The sequence below is a fragment of the Mugil cephalus genome, chromosome 21 (genome assembly GCF_022458985.1).
Source record: "Mugil cephalus isolate CIBA_MC_2020 chromosome 21, CIBA_Mcephalus_1.1, whole genome shotgun sequence".
NCBI lineage: Eukaryota > Metazoa > Chordata > Actinopteri > Mugiliformes > Mugilidae > Mugil > Mugil cephalus.
Window position 1 is genome coordinate 6,376,372 of NC_061790.1, and position 20,195 is coordinate 6,396,566.

The 20,195-nt window shown below is 41.9% G+C and overlaps 3 protein-coding genes across 4 annotated transcripts; 1 reads left to right on the top strand and 2 right to left on the bottom strand.

Annotated features, from left to right (window-relative positions):
• The first annotated feature begins 356 nt into the window (after positions 1–356).
• On the top strand, positions 357–6,555 carry rd3 (retinal degeneration 3, GUCY2D regulator). Its single transcript, XM_047573309.1, has 3 exons — positions 357–581; positions 2,010–2,323; positions 5,639–6,555. Exons 2-3 carry the CDS (start codon positions 2,034–2,036, stop codon positions 6,003–6,005), a joined length of 657 nt encoding a protein of 218 aa, XP_047429265.1. The 5' UTR covers positions 357–581; positions 2,010–2,033; the 3' UTR covers positions 6,006–6,555.
• Positions 6,537–10,361, bottom strand: si:ch211-22i13.2 (uncharacterized protein LOC553945 homolog). The gene is made up of 7 exons (XM_047573310.1): positions 10,192–10,361; positions 9,795–9,867; positions 8,803–8,964; positions 8,647–8,705; positions 8,467–8,556; positions 7,951–8,040; positions 6,537–7,863 (listed from the first exon to the last, which is right to left on the bottom strand). Exons 1-7 carry the CDS (start codon positions 10,192–10,194, stop codon positions 7,813–7,815), a joined length of 528 nt encoding a protein of 175 aa, XP_047429266.1. The 5' UTR covers positions 10,195–10,361; the 3' UTR covers positions 6,537–7,812.
• Positions 10,362–11,112: 751 nt separating this feature from the next.
• Positions 11,113–19,807, bottom strand: rhag (Rh associated glycoprotein). Of its 2 annotated transcripts, none has more exons than XM_047573307.1 (10): positions 19,530–19,807; positions 15,936–16,119; positions 15,374–15,524; positions 15,142–15,289; positions 13,802–13,968; positions 13,581–13,718; positions 12,930–13,048; positions 12,673–12,746; positions 12,502–12,575; positions 11,113–12,332 (listed from the first exon to the last, which is right to left on the bottom strand). In XM_047573307.1, the coding sequence occupies exons 1-10, from the start codon at positions 19,714–19,716 to the stop codon at positions 12,258–12,260; spliced, it is 1,317 nt and encodes a 438-aa protein (XP_047429263.1). In that variant the 5' UTR covers positions 19,717–19,807; the 3' UTR covers positions 11,113–12,257. The 2 variants fall into 2 exon arrangements, with proteins under 2 accessions (XP_047429263.1, XP_047429264.1); XM_047573308.1 differs by lacking the exon at positions 19,530–19,807 and adding an exon at positions 18,965–18,987.
• Between the last annotated feature and the right edge of the window lie 388 nt (positions 19,808–20,195).

The following is a 20,195-nucleotide window of genomic DNA, read 5'->3' on the forward strand; positions in this document are numbered from 1 at the left end:
GCTGCTGGGGGGGGGTGACCTCCTGCACATGTTGCGCCGTTAACTCCACTCGGCCGAGCTGCAGCCGGCCCCGTCCTCAAAAAACAGCCTCCTCTGATTTATCTCCCTCTTTCCATCTCTGCCTCTCAGCCCACTCCGTCCTCTTTATCTGCCTCTTCATCGCTCTCCAGCTCCCTTTCAGCTGATGGAGCTTACTGTGGACAAATAGGCTTAGGAGCATCGCTATGGCAACGGCGGATCGTAAAAAAAAGCTACACAAGCACTTCATCAGGGGCCGTGATCCGATGGATCCCATTGGAGATGGTGCCCCCAACCTCCCGCAACAAGTAAAGGCAGGCCAGAGAGGCTCCTGGGAGGAGGAGGAGGAGAGACGTAGAGGGAGAGAGGTGGAGATAATGCTGTAAGAGGACGGGAAGGAGGAGAAAGAGAGAGAGACCATCTCTTGTCTCTATCTGCTGTTCATTCAGCCTGCCTTGTCTTATCCATCTAGCCTCCTGCGTTCACGGGACTATGAGCATTACGCTCTAAGGTGATTGTATTTAACGAGGAGTCCAAGACAAACTTAAAAGACAGAAGGAGAGGTAAGCAAAGACAATTTTTACTATTCCATTACCAAATCTATTTAAAATTTAAATAACGGCTTGGATTGTACCTGAAAAAAAGTTCAAATCAATGTGTTCTGACAATTTAGGGATACACCAAACTATTATATGATTAATTTAAAAAGCTTAAATGAGATAAACTGAAAATAGCAGCCGCTCCGGCCGCGTCCATTCGTTTATTATTCATTCTGTTTCCATCTGTCGAAGGGTCACTCACCTCACAGCTGGTGGATACAGTAGGTATGAGCGGGCCTGCCACTAATCCCACTCTGTCGCTCCGAAGTGAAACCTTTTCCCCGCTCACGTTGCTAATCTGAGGCAAAGCAGAGATCCAGACCCACTTCAGTCAAACATGCACAGCTCCTGGGGTTTGGAAGAAAACCTCGGCCCGTAAACAGGTTAAGATTAAAGGAGTAAATTAAAAATATAAATTAACTCATGATAAAAAAAAAAAATACAGTATTACTATACGTGTAATCTGCAACCTTCATAAATACTCTTTAATATTTTCAAATCTGAAATATTTTCTCACGTATTTTTCATTTATTTAATAATTTGACCTATTAAATGACAGAAATCATGATGATGATTTGCATTTCTGATTCATCTGGAAAACCTGTTTGCTTAAGATCTTCTCAGATTTCAATGCAACATAAAAAAAGGTCATGAATTTCTTGAATGTGCACCCCTAGGGGCAAAAAATGCTTCATTGATCAATCATTCCAGCTCATATTCAGTTCACTATCACAAAAAAAAGCAGACATTCACATGTAAGAAGTGCGTTGATTGCAAAATCAAATTAAGTCTTTTCATTTTTAATAATAGACTCATGAATCAGAGGCCCACTCGGTTGAGTTTTTGTACTTTCTTCACATGAAAAACCTTCAAACAAAAGACTCGCTAATGATCGGCCTGAATGCGCCATCTGTGTGAGTGGACGTGACACCTGTGGAACAAAGAGGGCAGCGTGGGTTCGAGCTGTCTTTCAGGAAAACGGCCAGATGTGGAGCACACTTCAGCGGACGTGGTGGCTCCGGCTAAATTATGCAGAGTGCATGTTTTCTATGTGGTAAACAAGAATTGAACAGGCTGTCGAGGTAGTCAATTAAATATTCAGCATAACAGCTGCACACGGACTCAAGACTGTTTGTTTAGTTTTAATGGCGTCTCCTTTTAAACTCGGCACATAGTGGAGAGATTTCAGTGACTGCCTAACCTTTCAAAAGTGTCTCATTACTTTAAATAGCTGTGGGGGGAAAAACGAGAACTGAGGCAGTGGATTCTGGCCTTGATTAAACGAGTTCATCTGGGCAAACGCTTCATGTTCTTGGCAGCAATATTTTAAGCTCCCATCTACAGTCGTCATAAGAGTCGTGACTCCATCTCTGACCGTCTCTCCCTCATCAGGAGGCGGCGGAGGAGGACAAGGCCATGGCCTCCTGGTTCAGCTGGAACGAGCCCTACTACCGGACGCCCCGCCGGGACCCGTCCGACGTGGTCACCGACACCCTGATGCTGGAGTTCAGCTGGCAGCTGAAGGAGGCCGAGAGGCAGCAGAGGGAGAGGGAGAACGAGTACCGGCGCCTGAAGACCGGGGTGGACTACAGCTGGCTGGCCAGCACCCCCCGCTCCTCCTTCAGCATCAGCACCGGGGAGAGGATCGGCCTGGAGGACCTCTGCTCCAAGGTGCCCCCGTCCTGCTGCGGCCTCGTCATACTCAAGTAAAAAAAATCACACAACTGACATAAACTGATATTGTGGGACACTGAAGTCACATTTTATTTAAAACCTTTGTAGATTAGTTGTTAAATAATTAGTTTCACTACTTACTACTACTAATTGCCTTAGTTAGTTGGCTAGTTATGTTAGCTTACCATTACTTATTTGATAAGGATTTGAGTTTGGAGCTAAATGCTAATACATGGTAATATGAATGAATGCTTTATTTCGAACAAAACAACGAATATTTGTCTACAATATTCAAAAAGGAGTAGGGAGAAGCCTTACGCGTATTTCTTCTTCAGTTGTTCTTTCACAAAAGCACATTTTCGCGCATTCGTCGAAGGCGCGGTTAGGACGCTCGTATTTCACCTGGCAACGACAGATAGTATTTTGTGATTGGCTGAATGGCCGCGGATATTTTCTGATTGGCTGATTGGTCGCTGGTGTTTTCTGATTGGTTGCTGATTGAATCACAGCAGCTTTCGCTCCATCCATTCATAGATTACTAATGTCTTCTAAAGTGTATGTGCGGCGAATTTTAGCATTTTTGTGGTGTGAGAGCGTGAACGCCTTGTATATCACGCTAACAATATGTGTATTATTATTCCTAGTATGTGTTTAGTTTTTTTTTATTTTGCTTTGTTTTTTACTACAATACCCGTAACTCCCTATGCTAACATGCTAATGTGGTACAAGGTTAACAGTTTTGCGTGGTAGCATGCTAACATTAGCTAATTCCAGTACTGTAAAGGCTAATGAGCATAGTTTTTATTTCCAGCATTTACTAAACATTAACCAAAGCAATACAATTTAAAGCAGTGTTTTAAATGCCACAAGATTTTGACATTAAATTATAGGTAAGGTTTTCTCAGATACTAAAGTCACGGTGGCCCCTGAGGACACATTGGTGGATTTGTCCTTTGGGCACCAGGAATGTTTGTACAAAATGCCATGGTAATCTAAAGATTTGTTTCATACTGGACCATTGCTAAGAGTCTAAAAGAAAGTCTGATAAGCTTATGTGTGGTTGGTATCGTCTGTTATAAACCAGATGTTTTGAGTTGTTGCAACAAAGAAAGTTGTTCTCTCATTGTCTCTGGTTTAATTTAAAAATGTATGTAATGCTGCTTTGCTCTCTTGGGTTTTACTTTGGTTTCACTGCCACACAACTTGGATTTGTGTGGAGGTCGTCCTTTAAATCTATTAGACTTTCTGTCTACACTCCCATGAGTTAAAAGTAGCCTTGAAATGAACCATTTAGTGGAGGAAATATCAGATCCAGATCACAAATCTTAAATACCCTTGTGGGGTATGATTTTCAGGACTTCACGTCACCTTTGGGAAGGTTTTGTTAATGAAGCTGATCAGCCGGACCCCAGCTTCTCCATCATCCAACGCTCTGTTATGTTATTCGGTGTCTCCGTCCTTTAATCTGCAGCAGAGACTTCTTGAGCTCCGGTCAACATCTGTTCACAGAAAGCCGCCGAGGTCTCGGGTGTCTTGTTAAGAGTTTGACAGCATTAATGTGAGTGAGCAGTGAGGCGCTAAACGCTAAATGAAAGTCACAAAAACAACAGGGACCGGGAGGAACATGTTTTGGGAATTTAATTAGCTACATAAAGGCGAAGAGCTCAATTGTCAGACAGGCTGTGAACATAAATTAAATGATGCTTTTAGAGATAGCGAAGAGAAAAGGAGATTATTTTTATGTTTTATTTTATTTATTGAATTTAAATACTGACTTGTAGCCTAATTAGATTATTCTAAATAAAATGTACAGTAATTAATAAGTAAATGAGGTCCTATTTGTATTGAATCTTTCTTAATACTTTTTTTCTAAAGAGTTCATAGTCATTTTTAAATTTGTATTAAAAATGCTGTAAATTTAGGGTTGCATTTTGTGTTTCTCTGCATAGCAATAGATTTATTTACCATTTCTCAATGGTAAATAAAGGTTTTATGACGTCACAAAACATGCAGAAATGAGCCAATACCTGGATCAAGTGAACATACTGATTATCTGGTTATCAGTGCATGGTGTATATATCAGACACATGAGCCAAACCACTGAGTCGGAGCATCTCTAAAACTGCAGAATATTCTTTTCCATCTCGTGGAGGGGGGGTCCTTTGCTTAGCTGGGACATTCCCTGTCCTTTTTAAATGTGTTTCGTCTCCACCAAGAGTGTTACATTACAATGATTATCATTGTTACTTCACATACCGGTAGTGAGCTTTATCCGCGTCTTCTGAGTCAGTGGCGCTTGTTTGATGCAGAACTAGGGTTGAAAACTCCCACTCATCTTTAATCAATAACCTTGATTTTGTCTAGCTGTTCTTTATTTAAAGATAAAGCAAGTCTAAGTCAATTTGGGATCACGTATTTTGGCCAATAACATAAACAGTGTTGGCTAAATTGAACAAGATACACAACAATAAAAAATTATTTCTCTTCTGAGCCGTGCTTTGTGTAGAAGTGCAAAACCGAGACCAATCATCCGCTAACAGGAAGCCCAGGCAGAGCAGCAGCTTCTCCGACCGGAGTCTATTTAAAGGCTTGTTAAGGGCCTCAGCCGCCTCTTGTTAGGAGGAAAAAGGAGGAGTAATTGGGAGTTTGGCAGGAGTGTGCTTGTCATGCCTGCTGGGGAGCTGATGGCTGTGTGATCCGGTGGCCTTTTATCACATTTACCATTAGGGTGGTGTTCTTTTGTGGCTGAGTAAAACCCTGGTACAAAAGATTATTTATCATCCACCTGCATGTGAACTTGATATCCACGTTTTCTGTGCCGTCGTCATCTAGTCGCTGCAGGGACGAATGCCACGCCATTGTGTTTGTAAGGACTGATGTGATGGCAACGACATGTTGAAACCGACTGATTGTGTTGCCATTTCTTTTTTAATATTTGTTAAAAATAGATTAAATGTGCATGTACCTGTACCAGAAAGGTTTGAACATTTGTGTGTTAGAAACAGGGCCGTGTCTTCAAACAGCCCTGGTTAGAAACCATTTCTTTTTTTTTTTTATGTCATTTTATCACCCTGAAACTGTTTTATTTGATCCCACTGCTCTCATCAACCAAATTTCCACCTGCAGCCGGCAGCGTTTCAAAAAAATCACCAAATATCAACATGAACATTTGTCAGCTGCGGGTAGTTGGTGAAAACAGAGGAGCATTTACAGCTGAAGAGCCAGAAATGTGACTTTCAGCTTCCTCTTTCAGTTCTCCTTGTTTAGTGCATAATGACATTTTCACAGGTTTTCGCAGATCAAACCACAAGCGTTCACTTCCCTGCGTCCTCTCTCGCTCTGTGCAGGTTCAGGGAGGTCATGCAGGCCAATGAGCCCGAGGCGCACGAGGTGTCCGGCCTCTTCCGCTCCGTCCTCATGGAGGCTCTGGACCACCTGAAGGAGGAGGAGGAGGCGCAGCGGCTCGCCCGCCAGTGGAACAACAAACGCGCCATGAGCACGTCCCTCGTGAACTTCCGGTCCCGGATCAAGATCAACCCGTTCGGGAGCACGGTGGGCCTGACTTCGGCCGCGGCCGACGGGACGGGGCTGAGCGACCTCAAAACGGTGTCGGAGGACGTGGAGAGGGGGACGGACAGGGAGGAGCGGCCGCAGAGGGTGTGGAGCATGCCCGACTTCAGGTTCAAGGGAGCCAGCAGCAGCAGGGTCGTCTGATGCGAGGCGTTCAGGGCACGGAGATGACAGTGGGACGTTTCAGAGGCGAATGCTGCTGCAGGTATCAGTCTTGTTTGCGCCGGGATGGAATCCTTAATCCTACTTTATCAGACCGCTCAGCATTTGATCCTACTTTTTCGGGTGATGTCGGGGGGTTTTCTCAGATTTCGTGTCTTGGCAAAGAAGTTTGTTTTATTGAGATTATCACCTCTAGCAGTGATGCCTCTCACTTTGTAGAGATTTAGCATCTAAGCAGAGGACTATTCATGGTGTTAAAGATGTTTATGTAGTTGAAAGGTTTTTCCGACTTTTTTCCGACTACACAAACGGTCTGTGACGTGAAAGGTGTTTCACGACAGAATCTTTTGAACATCGCCTCTCAACAACTGTTCACGTCGGTCAAAAACGAGTCGTGCTCAACAGCTGAATTCATTATCCAAGGTCAACAGACTGAAAGCGTTCCTCCGGCGCTCTGGATTATCTACACAATATTCATGTAAAGAAAAGAAATAATCATCCGAGACTTTTGAGTAAAACCTTTCAAACTAAACTCTTTCCAGCAGTTTAATTGCTTTTTCTTTTCCACCTGTCACACACACAAACACTCGACAGTACACAACAGGTTTGCTCCTTCATCATATAAAGATTTCCACCGGTTTCAAATGACTAACAATCGCTGTATTTTTTTACATTACGGTTTATTTAAAATGATATCAAAATATTACCTGCGCGAGTACATGTTTTAAATCATACGGTCCTCCTCAAATAAAGCAGAGTCAATTCTCAGTCTTCGCACCGAAAACACGAGTTCTCACAACCAGGATTCACTGTGGGAACATTACACTTAGTTATCTACAAAAAAAAAAAGAAAATAAGTAACGTATGGACATTCGTATATGAAGTAATGTCGACATGAATGAGTCCACCCCTACGTGGTGTAATCGAGGGACAGAAACAGCTGCGTTTCAAGCTCAATTCTGATTAATTAGAGGCACGTGAACACATGTATCTTAAATGAATGTCATTTTATTCGGTGTCCAAGCAGCTAAGTTGGAAATATTGTTGAAGTGAACAAAGCCACTGAGAGCATGTAAAACTATAGATTTAAAGAGCTGATTTCAAGTCTAAAAGCTGTTTACAGATGTAGAGAACGCTACAGCACATGTGAACAGAAACGAAGGGACTTCTGTATGCGGAGTCCGATTAATATACTAAAAGGTGCCACCACCGGTCAGTGTTGCTTGGCTGAAGTCTACGAGTTTGAAAATGGAAAATAAAAATCTATTGGTGTGGATTTACCAAACACTTTCAACGTGAGGCTCAAAGCTACAGGTGTTGGTGCCCAGTTCAAACAAGGAAGACAAGACATATACGACAATCTCTTGTTCTTCTGCTTCTATCTTGATACAACTCCTCTCAATGTTTTTAACGGTTTGCAATTTTAAATTGATTCGTTAAGCTTGGCGGGGTGGCATGTTTGCTGACCGGTTTTCCATTTATGTGCGATCTAGTTGTCCACGGTTAAAAAATCTGAACGACACTGCTCATCATTAACAATTATTATCTTACAAGAGCTACCAGACTGTGCTGAGGAGCAGGCCGCCCGCGCGGCATCGTGGTGAAAATGTAGCAACTAGTCTCGCTGCTTCGCTCCGTCCAGCTTGGTGCTGCCCCTATGTGGCGACGCATCGTATATTCACCATCACATCCTCAGAAAACTCTCCGGTTGTGTTCACCTGGAAAGGTCGACTTGTTGTTTCCTGAGTTCTGCTGATGCGTCTGTTCCCGAACCAACAGGACTGGTGCATCACAGGGTCGAGTTGAGGAAGTCGAGAAGCTCCGCTCGATTTTTATCCCGCTGCCACAGAACAAAAACAAGGTGCATGTGAGATGAAAGTCTAGAAAACGCGCTCACTGGCTTACATGGAAAAAACTGTGACATTACCTGTTTGTCTTTCTTTGACTTCTTGACTTTCATCTTTATCTTCTTCCCTGAAATCATGCTGTACTTGCCTTTTTTCCTGTCCTTCAAGTACTGCAAAAAAAAAAAAAAGAAGAATTTTTAATAACAAGAAGCGCAACGTCTACAGGCAAGTTCTGCAGCCGCGACACACATCAGATTAGCAGCTTTGCTAATATTTGATAAATAAATTCAAAAATGTTCTAAAAACATCAGTGTCTTTGACTAAAGTGTGGATTGGAGTTGTTGGCAGGATGTTCGAGCGTGACTTTAGGTGCTGACGAGGTGAACTCGAGCGTTCAGAGGTGGAGGAGCGTGAAGTGTGACAATATCTATGACTAATGTTTAATGTTCACAATTAAAACAACTGTCTGGAAAAGCACGAACACATTTTGCTAAATATATTATACAGATAATAATGATAAAAACGGGACACCATAAAAAGAGAAACTTTCCCAGGCTAAAAACAAAACAAACAGACCGTTACTCAGCGTTTGCTACCTTGGATATTTGTACAGGTCCCGAGTTATCTTCTCCTCCTTTTGATTTCTTGTCTTTCTTGTGTTTATGTCGCTTCTCTTTCTTCCCTTTCTGGTTCAGAACAGAAAAGAAATAAATTCAGGTTTCTGTGAGATTTGAACAAATGTGAGGATGGAAGATGCTCAACGTGTGGAAAATTACTTTTTTGTGTTTCTCTTTTTTCCTTTTCTTAGAGTGTTTTCTTGATTTACTGCGAGAGTCTGAAAACAACAAACATTCAACAGTGAGTTAAGTGTAATATCAATATGAAAAACAACAACAACAAAAAAAAAGACTACATAGTCCTCATTTACTTACCGCTACTGCTGGAGCTACTCCGGCTGCTGCTGGATGAGTACGATGAGCCTGAAGATGAAGACGAAGAGGAGGACGATGAGGATGAAGACGACGAAGATGAGCTTGAAGAGGACGACGAGGAAGATCTGCTACGGCTGCGTTTCCGCTTCCTTTTTTCCCGCCCTGAAACAACAGATTATTTTACATCAGATTAATTAGCATCATGTCCACAGCCTGCACACACTCACACTACAAATGTATGTAGTGATGTATATGTAAACATGTAATAATGATGTAAATGCAGCCATTTTTCATTCCACTTGACTGATATCACAACACTAATCTGACAGTGCAGTGCATACTAGACTCTTAATAATTCCTTTTATGACTTAATTTAAACACCACAAGGTAATTTTACTTTGTTTTGCACATACAAGTAAAAGTATACAGTTCTACTGTAGTTCTCTGTACACCAGCTGGTGCACTGAAAACATAATACATATATTTTTATAGAATATAGATATTTTTAAACAGTTAAACATTGCCAGTTTATTGGGCACATTTTTGAAAACAAATGCATTATTATACAATAGTCCTGCACTAAAATAACTGTGGAAGTAACTTTAGTCAAACAACCAAAAAACCAACACAACATTGTGTTTCATTCAATACGGTTAGCACCACTGACTCTACAATGATTACACTGTTGAAATATCATCTTTGTTACACCTTCTCAACATGAACGGATCGTTATAACTTTCATAAACCAAAGATTTAGTGGAAGACCAGCGGATTATAATGCATTCATTGTCACAAGTTTACAAATGTTTTGGCAACTGCGCGTTTCTGGCTAATAAAATCAGCTCTTTAATGAGATTTTCTGACGACCACTTTTTGTGACCTGACTTTTAATCCACCGTGGGTCCATGAGGTGCTGCAGCCTCACGTGCAGGTGAACCTTTAACTACAGGTAGTTGTCACGAGAGAAGGTCAGAGTCACTGGATGTTTTTACCTCCGCTCCTCGATCTCTTCCTCTCTTTTGTGCTTGACGTGGAACTGGACACCTTGCACTCATCTTTCGTTGACTAGAAACACAGAGAAAAGTTTCATTGTTTGTGCGTGTATCTGCGTCCTGAACGCGGACAAGGGACATTTTTTAAATCGAAATCCGATCTGAGCTCCAGCGAAACGCGTTAGCTATTAAACAAACAATACATTACAGTTTGTCCACCAAATAAAAAAAACATATCCTAAGAAACACAATCGCGGATTAGTTAAGAAACTCGTCGTTTACATCCTCTGTAAAGCGTAAATTATTCATTCCGTAGCTGTTAAAGCTAAAGCTAAACCGCACTATAAGCTACCAAATAAACTACTAATGTCTGTGAAAATATAGCTTATGAACTCACCATGGCGACGGGATAATACGTTAACTTCAGAAGATTTATGCTGCCACCACAGCAGCAGGAAAAGGTGAATAAATCGTATATTTATTCCCTGTTATGTCTGGTAAATTAGCACCAGTTTGCAATCTGGGGAGACATTTTGTATCCCACGATGCACCGCGGCTGGCTATTTCAAAACAAAGGCGCGAGGAGCAGGAGTCAGCCTACGCCCTCACGTGGCGAACGAGTAAAAACAAAAACACTTTATTGATATGGATTTATATTATTTACAAAAACATCTTAAATAAAGAATAAATAATAAACGCTGACATAATTTCTGCATGTTCGATTTACTTATTTTTTTAAACACTCATACATTACTGATAAACTGACTAGCATACACTCACTCTTGAACGTTATGACATTCAGCTTTATTTTCACAATCGAGAGAGCTCTTAATTCAACTGTGTATTTAATTTGGAGGCTGTGGTTTGGACTATTGAATTCAGTTGTTGTGTGGATGTATCAGGCTAAGAAAATAAAATTAAATTGAAAAAAAAAAATAAAAAACATTTATTTTTAGCTCAACAACCCCCAAACTCATTAGAGAGATTAAGTACTACTACTACTAAATACTATATGTGTTCTATATCAAACTTATCCTAGTGCTATTTATAAATACACTTTATTATTATCATTTCACATTCACTATTATATTATTTAACTAATTCACAGGTCCAAATATTCATTTTTTATTTCAAACATGTGCAACAGTCGAGTGGTCGTGCCAGAGAATTGTGGGGGATAATTAAAAAGACTATATAAAAAATGTCTTATCAACTAAATATTTTGCATTGACCTCCGCGGACCCCCTACTGAAGACTTATGGCCTAAGGAATGTTATTTTAACAAAAACATGTCACAAAAACATGACATGAACACCAGTATTGTACAAAAACATATTTATTATGACAGTATTAGTATATTATACAAATAAGAGCATATGTCCACTGTATAAAAATACAAAATCTTGATGCTTTTCAGTGTTCGGTCAGAATTCATTTGACAAACCAGAATAACACCGATCACGTCTTTGTGTAGTCAGTTTCATCTAGCTCTCAGTGTTAAGTTTTGATGTTCAACTAACAATAATTCACCAACAGTCAAAACAGGTACAGAAAATGCCAACGTAATACTTATTGTGGTATGCTGAGAAAGGTAAAACTGTACTGTGCCATTGTTGCACCTCGTAACAATACGCAAGTTCCTGTTAAATTCTTTGAAAGATATCTGAAAAGTGTTCAGTACCAGTGGCTATTCTTCATCTTAGCTTCGATAAAACTGACCATGTCATTGTGTCTAAGAACTAAATCTGTATGTACAGTTAAGAATACATTTGCGCTAAATAGTAAATGGAGTAAAACACAAACCCCAGCTTGCCCACTGACGGCCGATCTAATGCTTAATTGTGCAGCTGCCCACAGAAAGGTGTAAAAAAAAAAAAAAAAATGCTTGGAAGTAGTAGAAGATAAGACACACAAAGGTTCATTAGTTACAGGAACATTATGCGACTATCCCTGCCCACGTCAGAGGACCGGGCTCCAGTGAGGTAATGCGGCCTGAGCTTTGGCAGAAATATATATGCCGGGTGTATGGAAATGTAAAAGAACATATGAGGGGAAATAAACACAATACTAATAGCTTAAAACATGCTTTTTTTATGTATATATATATAATATAAAACAACATAACGAAAAGCTTATACAAGTGGATCAGCACAGCAGTGAAGAATGCTGAGTATTCATGAAAACTCTAAGTGTAGAAAATCCCTGATTGTTTTCGTGTGTGTAAATTTAACCAAATCACTGCTAGATTGTTAGAATAAAATGACTTGTGTAAAAATTTTCAGTGCCCTTCTTAATTACAAATCATTAAAAAAATTATTCTGAGCGCGGTTACTTTGTATGTGTGAATCCTGCCTTATATGTTTTTGCAAATTGCATTAATGTAACAGACGAATGTTTAGCTGCAGGCACAGTGAGGCGAACTGATCCTTTTTCCTCTTCATTTCTAGCTGAGGGGACGGATATTTAAACCTCTCCTTTGTTCTTTGAGTGATCCGCGTGAGCCAAGCTCTCCTCGTTCTCTTCTTCCTCCTCAGGAACCTGGAAACACATGTTATACAAATTATTTTTCTGTGCTGTAATGACGTAGTCCTAAACAGACACGCTACCACACCTACCTGCTGCAATCCCTAAACCACAGGTTTAATAACTTAATCAAGCAGATGCATCTCCTACTTGCGGCGGAGATATGAGGAAAGAGATTTCTCACCTCCCAGTAAATAGAGTCGTCGAAGCAGTTCTGATCTGGAGGCTGTCCCCAGAACGGCAACTTCATTATGAAACCTTGGCGAGGAAAATTAATCGTTAGGCCGCCGCAGAATTTTAGGAATTTATCTGGTGTGCGTCGCCTGTATGGCTTCGGTTTTTGATCTCCACCCACCTGTGAGGGCACCTCCAACCAAAGCAAACCCGAGGGACGAAGCCAAGGCGGCAGCTTGCATGGCAGCGCTGCCCCTGAGGAGGAGGAGGAGGAGGAGGAGGAGGAGGAGGAGGAAGAGGAGGAGAGGAGACAGGATCGTCAGTGCTGGCATTTAAATGCAGTGCAATTACTTTGAATGTGCATTATTTATAGGATTTGTGTATATATGTAGTATTTGTATCATAATCAAGATTCGCGGTGAGTGAGATGGTCCTTACTCTTTCTTCCCCAAAGCCACGGCCACGATGCCAGCCAGGCCGCCCAGGATGCCAGGCATGCCGTGCAGATTGTGGACGCCGCAGGTATCCTGGATGCCCAGGCTGGACGCCAGGATGGGCTGCAGAGGAAGAGAAAACGCGGTGACTCGCTTTATTAAAGGTGAAATATGAATTTGACAGTGTAAGATATAAAACATAGGCAGACATAAAGAGGGGAATGGCAGTGGGTTTTATATTATCCGCCTCTATATCTTCAACAAACATTAACAAAGGCTCCCAAATATTATAAAGTTTTCTCGTAGATGCCCTGATCGTGTATCAGATGTTCTCCAACTTGATACGGTACATGGCTTCCCTAGCCCAATGACTGTATGTTGGAGGTGCATTTCTGCATTTAGTTTATTTTAAATCAAAACACATTCTTTATATCTTCCAGATATGCAGGATTCTGTCAGATTTTGCAACTAATAACTAGTTCTGTTCATTTATTTATCTGTAATTTACCATCGTCCCAGAGTCTGTGTTGACATTTTCATATGTTTTGAGGGAAATTAAGTTTACAATCTTAGAGGGATCCATTCATTAACTTCATGTGTTGCATCACATTTTGTATCGCGTTTATTTTTCACTTTTTTGCCTCGTGCCACTCACAGACAGGAACTTGAAGCCGACTGTGGAGATGATGCCAGCAACAAAACCAATCAGCATGGCCCCGAACGGCCCGATGTTCATGTCAGCACACGTTCCCACAGCAACGCCACCGGCCAAGGTGGCATTCTGAATGTGCACCTATAGAGACATTAAAATTGACTGTGTTTGTTCGTTTTTTAATGAATTAATCTTGGTTATGTCTGGGGGAAATGCTGCCTGACCATGTCCAGTTTCCCTTTGTGCTCCACGAGGCTGGAGATGGCGTAGGCAGAGAGCACGCAGGCAGCCAGGGACAGGTAGGTGTTGACGACTGCGGTGAGCTGGGTGAAGCCTGGATCAGCGATGGCCGAGTTGAAGCTGGGCCAGAACATCCATAAAAAGACGGTTCCTGTAGAAGAGAGCGATAAAGAAACAAAACTTTATTCCAAATTGTACTGTAAGTGAGTCAGGGTACGTTTTAATAGTTTGAACCAGGTAATGCCGTTTTTTCTCCAGTCATGATATGAAATTTCAATATACCCGTGCATTTGTTTAAGCACAGCGTTCGGAAAACTGTGTTGCAAGACACTGATTCTAAACACGCACGGTGCGATTGCACGGTCCGAAAAACGAAGCTGCAGAACAGAGGACTTGTGCCAAAAGTTTTTTTAGGGGGACCAGATGTCCTCGATTTCTGGAGACAATCCCCGTTTCCCAATCCCCGGCCATAGCTGTCCCCGAAAGTGTCCCCAAGTTTAGCTTTAGGAATGAGAAAAAAAATGTTGCACGCACACTACAATTATTACGGTAGCTGGTCGCACTGCTATTGACATTACAGACATGGCTGTTTAATTATGTTTAAATGCGAATAAATATGACAAAATAAATGAAACTGTAATTGTCCCCGCTTCTTCATTTCATCTTGTCAACATTTAATTCTTTTTTCAATTTCAGCTTTATGAATGAGAAACAAAAATGTTTGCGCATAGACTACAATTATTACGGTAGCTGGTGGCACTGCTATTGACATTATAGACATAGCTGTTTAATTACATTTAAATATCAATAAATATGTCAAAATAAATTCATTTCATCAACTTTCAATAATTTTTTTCCCCCGAACTCTTCCCCGGATTTCCACGTCAGCAGGCAGCGCTAACACGGGGCCGTGCAAACCTGTTTTACCTCTAGTGTGGGATTATTCTCACAATATTCATTCATCATCACAGTAGAATAGTCCATCCTTAGTCAATCTACGTTATTAATTCCGCTCTCAACCAGTAGAAAATTTTGTGAACACGTGATTATGCATGAAAAAAATATAGTGATATACCGTGATACCGTCAGAATTTTAAAAAATACTGTGATTTAAATTTTTGGTCATACTGCCCAGCCCTAGTTTGAACTGATGCTCAGTTTGGGTCGGTGTCTGTTCATCGGGGCTGCACAGCCGTTTGTGTCCACCAGGTGGCACTACTCATACAAGTGCAGAAGGCCAGTGTTGATCCAGAGAAGGGACCGTCACTGCTGCACACTCCTGCATCAATGAATGAAATCAGTTTAAAGTGTAGCTGTTTCTTACCAATCATTGCGAACAGATCGGAGTGATAAACGGATCCGTCGTTCTCGTGCCCGTTTCTTAAACCTGGCCTGTAAAGTACCCGAGCCACAGCCAAGCCGAAGTAGGCTCCGTAAGCGTGGATGATCATGGATGCTCCGACGTCATTAGCCTGTTTAGAAGAGACCCGCATTAAACACGATTCTGCTTTCACTGCAATGCTTCGTATTTATATGAACATGTGCTCTGGACTCACTCCAAGAATGTTGGCCACCAGGTGCTCATTGACGGAGAAGATGGTGATCTCCAGAATGGTCATGATGAGGAGCTGGACGGGGCTGGTTTTGCCCAGGACAGCGCCGAAGGAGATGAGGACTGTAGCTGTGCTGAAGTCTGCGTTGATTATTCTGCAGGTGAACGAAGAGAAACAGGCGACCGCTTCATCACTTACAGAAACTAAAGCGATCTCTCAGGGTAATAAGTATTTGCTTTATCGAGCATCTGCATGAGTGATGTTTATTTTCTTATTGAGCAGACAAAATAATCAGATTCAGTCTGCCCCCCCGCCAGAGTCAAAGAATTATGCTCAGTGACAAGCCAAGTCCTGAAACAGATGGTACGACCCCTACAGAGCTCTGATGTCAACATCACGGAGTCAGTTTAGAGACAGAAGATACAGAAATAAGTCAGCGAGTCGTCTGTGACGCTCGGAACAACATTCGCGTCAAACAGCTTGAAAAACTACACATGCAGAGGACAACTGAGGCTGTTTTGAAACCTTAAGTGTCAGAATATTTGCGGTAAAGACATAGTCGTACTTGAAGATGCTGACTTTAATCTTGCCGTCGTCCATGTGCCAGATGCCCTGCATGAGGAGGCCCCACTGCAGGCCGAAGGCGGCCAGGAGCAAGTTGACGCCCACGCTGCTGAACCCATACTTCTTGAGGAAGGTCATGAGGAACCCGAAGCCGATGAAGATCATGACGTGGACGTCCTGAAACACTGGTGACACGAGAGCGGCAGGTCAGTGACAGGTCATGGTTCCCATTTCAACCTTGAATGCAACCATGAAACAGAATCTGATCTAAACGCTTTTATGAAATGCTTAGAGCTCGGTTATTGTCTGTTTATCACGGTCTTCATCCTAACTTGGCTGCTTAAATGATTTATTGAGCGGTCGGTGGACTTCACAGGACTCATTTCCTCCTACAAGGGATGAATTGTCAACTGCGACCAGGATGGAAAAGCAATTAAATCACTCACAATGAACGAATGGCCTTCTGGAAAAGTTACCCCACCTGTTCCTGTTGGGTTTGTGGCCGTGTGGCTTGTTTTTCTATTAAGTGCATATGATCCTAATAAGTTTAAATTGATGCAGCCTCAACGGGACGAGGTGCTCAGCTGTGTGACTCAAGGAGACAGCAGGGCTCAGAATTACTCAGTCATGATCGATGTGTATAGTTCACTATATTCTCAGTAGCTCTTAAGTGGAGATACTTTATGAACCTGCAGGTACTTCAGGTACTTCAGGTACTTTTTGGGATGGGGGGTCTCCCCTCAATGTCATCACCAAAACAGGAAGTCTACTCCCATTTTGAAGAGCCTTTAAGCTTGAAATGACGAGCATATCATATGGAAAGGGGATCAAGGAGGAGATATGTGTAGGCTGGAAAACAATAGGCTTAAGGTTATAATGAGGCGTATGTGACGACCATTGTCTAGACAGGACATGCTCACGTTTATAATCGAAATGGCCAACGCCGCAGTCTCAAAGGAATACTTTTACAGTTTGACGCACATCTTCGGTCACTTTTCTTGAGAGATGGGCGAGTGTGAACTGTAATACAATGCGTACAATGACTGGAAACAAGAGGAAAGCGTCATACTTTGAAAAGGTTAAAATATCCGCCTTGTAGCACTTCTAAGGCTCTTGAGTTTTTGCTCTCTTCAAGTGTCGTTGTATTTACCGTGTTGAAAAATGGCCACCTCTTGTGGTTGTGGTTGCATTAGATGGTAAAGCCGGATGGTAGTAAGTTTATGTATTGTAGTTTTGTTGTAAATGTCATGTCTCATGTCTGCAGAAATTGGTGATACTCCCAACAGCTTCGACTTTTTAGTATACGTGTGTTTTCTTACATGAAGGTACCAGGTCTTTGGTTTGCTAAACAGTTAGCATTGGTGGTTTTTAAATCCCAACCGATGCTTGGGGGATTAAGGTTGCCAGGCAACCAGAGGAGGCTGCAGGAAGTTATTACACCTGGTCAAGAACTAGTAACATGTCTCCTGTACACGTCTAGATGCATTTTTATTTTCTTTTGACTTTAAATAGAGTGAAGCTAGCTAGCTACTTTCTTGTCCATATGCTAAGCTAAGCTATGGCCTCGCTATGACTTCTCATCAAACTCTCAACAAGAAAGCAAATTTGCCAAAATGTTGAAATGTACCTTAAAATCAGCCCTTCATGGGATATTATAATTTCTGACAGGACTATTGGTAATTTTTCATTTGTAAGTGAAAACCCAGAGTCTACTCCCATACTGTGTTTACTTTATGGCATAGTTCCAAAAAAAAAATAACATGAACATGGTAGTTTATGATGCAGCAGCTTGCGGCTGATGATAACGAAGGAGATTAAATTCATCTAAGCCTATTTTTCATCAACAATATCTGCACGTGGAGTATGTCAACACATTTTAACATGCCCCATTGGTAGATAGAAGCACACATGCACACATTTTTGAGTAAAGTATGTGTTTTAAAACTTCCTCATTTTAGCCCTGTAGGTATGAGATTGGGTTTGGATCCATTTGAAGAAAACCTATTCGCCCCTCAGTTCTCTCTGACCTCCTTCCTTTTCTCAGCCAGGTGACTCAGACTGGGTTTCATTGTAGTTCATTGTAGTAGAAGCTTCTAGTGAACTATAGACTGACGATGGGGAGGAGATAGAGCGGGAAAGCAGCCAACATAGGCTGGCACCACGCCCAGATGTTAGGTAACGGGTAATCTTCAGACGAACCCCCCTCAGGAGTTACTGCGGTGCAGATGTTAACGGAGCGATTCGGGGAAAAAAATGGAGCAGCAAATTTTGTCTTTTTGATGTTTTCATTTTATGTATGAGCTCCTCGTTAAGATGAAATTACCACAGAGTGCTTCAACTCAAGTTGAATTCGCTGTGTCAACTGTGAATTTTGCTCCCGTGATGATAAAGCTTCCCTCGCTCCGGTCCACATTACGGTGCTTGTTTATCTTGCTTTGATCCCATAATTGCAGATGTCTGGTATGCATTAGATAGCGAATGTCTCTGCACGCAAACTGCAAACTGCTCATTCATACAGTTGTTATTTTAAACCGTTTTAGTTTGTTCAGCGTTATTAAAAATGGTTTTGCACTTTGATGTCCAACTTTGCAAAAACAGTTCCCCTTTTTTTTTATATTATATTAATAATGCAGCAATTTTGGACTTTTGCATACTCATATAATATGCATTTTTTGCTGAGGGAAAACTGGTAATTGCTTAAGTCTGCCAAAACCAAATAAAGCTTAATTTTTTGTGTTTTTAAATTAGCTTTTGTGTAATACAAAGTGTAATAATAACAGGAAAAACATTGTAAAACATTCCCTCTTTAGTGGTAGATATGCTCAGGCTTAATGCAGAGCTATCTCTGTGGGTCACAACCAGCCCCACCCAATCGTGAGCAGACAACCATACAGTAAAAATGCGGTTTCAACGTCACAGCCATCTGAATGCAGATAAGAGGTCGCGACGCAAAGAAGCCACTGGACTGTAAAAAAACACACTCGCAAAAAGCAATCAACTCACACAAAACTGCATTTTTACCATCATTACCTCCATTCAACTAATATAAATCACATGTGACCCCCCCCTGCATGAGCCGTGACACTTGTCCCTGCAGGATCCTCTCGACTCCCCGGCCGCGTGTTTTTGAATGGTCTTTGTGACAGATGCGACCCCATGATTCCTCTTATTGCACTCAGCAGACCTGCTCTGGAAACCACCTCCGAATTCTCCTATTTCTGTTCACCAGTAATTAGATATCAGATAATTATGCCCTTAAAATAGGATTCACATTATTCCACTGAAAGAAGGCGGCCTTTTCAGCTTCAAAGTCTTAGAGCAAAGCTTGGAAATTTGGAAGGTTTGTGAAAAAGTTCCTGTTTTTTAAAAATTAAAACTGATCAGCCTGATGTAGATGCAGACGGTTCATTCCCCATTTTTTTTAGGACAGGTTTTTACCAATTGAAAAGATGCAACAGATGTAATAGTAATGCGTCTTAACCATCACATAGAACCATCATCTTATAACCGAATCAGAAGCTGTTTTGTGAGTAAACTCTGAAGCATCCAAGAGCAGAGCATCCCTCAGCATGCAGCCACAGACAGGTAGACTTACTGGGGTACAGGGCCATGGGGTCCTGGGGTTCGTCATGATGAGAGTCATTGTGGCCATGGCTGCCGTGGCCGTGACCTTTCCCATCATCATAGACCACAAGCACTGCAAACAGGATGATGGTGATAATCTCCAAGAGCAAGGCCACGATGGGGAACTTCATCCTCATGTTGGTGGAGTAGGAAGGCATCTCTGGTTCTCTCTCACCAGCTCTGTCTGTCTGTCTGTCCCTCCCTGTCTGTCTTTTTGGTTGTGCTGTGTGAAGGAGGGAAGCGAGCGGTGTCTGGTTTTAAACTGATGCAGCTTTGGCGGCGGCCAATGGCGGGGAAGCGGAGTGGGGCCTCCGTGGGGAACACCCCCCTCGTGCACTTTGCTCAGGAGGGATGGGTTTCCTCCGTGGACAGCGGAGGGGGACGAAGCAAAACAGCAAACATAATGACACCGGGCCACCGAGAGGACGCGGGAGGAAGAGTTAATGAGCGCTCCTTCCCGCTCATTATTCACTGTCAACGTTGTGTTTGTTGACCAACTTCAGTGTCTGTAGTAGCGGAAGACGCGTAAGAGCTTCCACCAAGTTACAGTGTTTTCAAGTTTCTGCTGATCAATGTTCCTCTTTATTATAGCGAAGCCTTTTTTTTATATATTTTTCTGATGCACTTGCAGTTTCAT

What these genes read in the sequence shown, in the direction of transcription:
- rd3 (XM_047573309.1), top strand. Translation starts at nt 2,034, where the DNA reads ATGGCCTCCTGGTTCAGCTGGAACGAGCCCTACTACCGGACGCCCCGC. An exon ending in TGCGGCCTCGTCATACTCAA is followed by an intron (nt 2,324 to 5,638) that starts GTAAAAAAAATC and finishes CGCTCTGTGCAG; the next exon opens with GTTCAGGGAGGTCATGCAGG.
- si:ch211-22i13.2 (XM_047573310.1), bottom strand. An exon ending in GAAGAGATCGAGGAGCGGAG is followed by an intron (nt 8,965 to 9,794) that starts GTAAAAACATCC and finishes CTGTTGTTTCAG; the next exon opens with GGCGGGAAAAAAGGAAGCGG. An exon ending in AGTCAAAGAAAGACAAACAG is followed by an intron (nt 7,864 to 7,950) that starts GTAATGTCACAG and finishes GTTCTGTGGCAG; the next exon opens with CGGGATAAAAATCGAGCGGA.
- rhag (XM_047573307.1), bottom strand. Translation starts at nt 19,716, where the DNA reads ATGCCTTCCTACTCCACCAACATGAGGATGAAGTTCCCCATCGTGGCC. An exon ending in CCCCATGGCCCTGTACCCCA is followed by an intron (nt 16,120 to 19,529) that starts GTAAGTCTACCT and finishes TCGTGTCACCAG; the next exon opens with TGTTTCAGGACGTCCACGTC. An exon ending in GTGGCTTTGGGGAAGAAAGA is followed by an intron (nt 12,747 to 12,929) that starts GTAAGGACCATC and finishes CCTCCTCCTCAG; the next exon opens with GGGCAGCGCTGCCATGCAAG.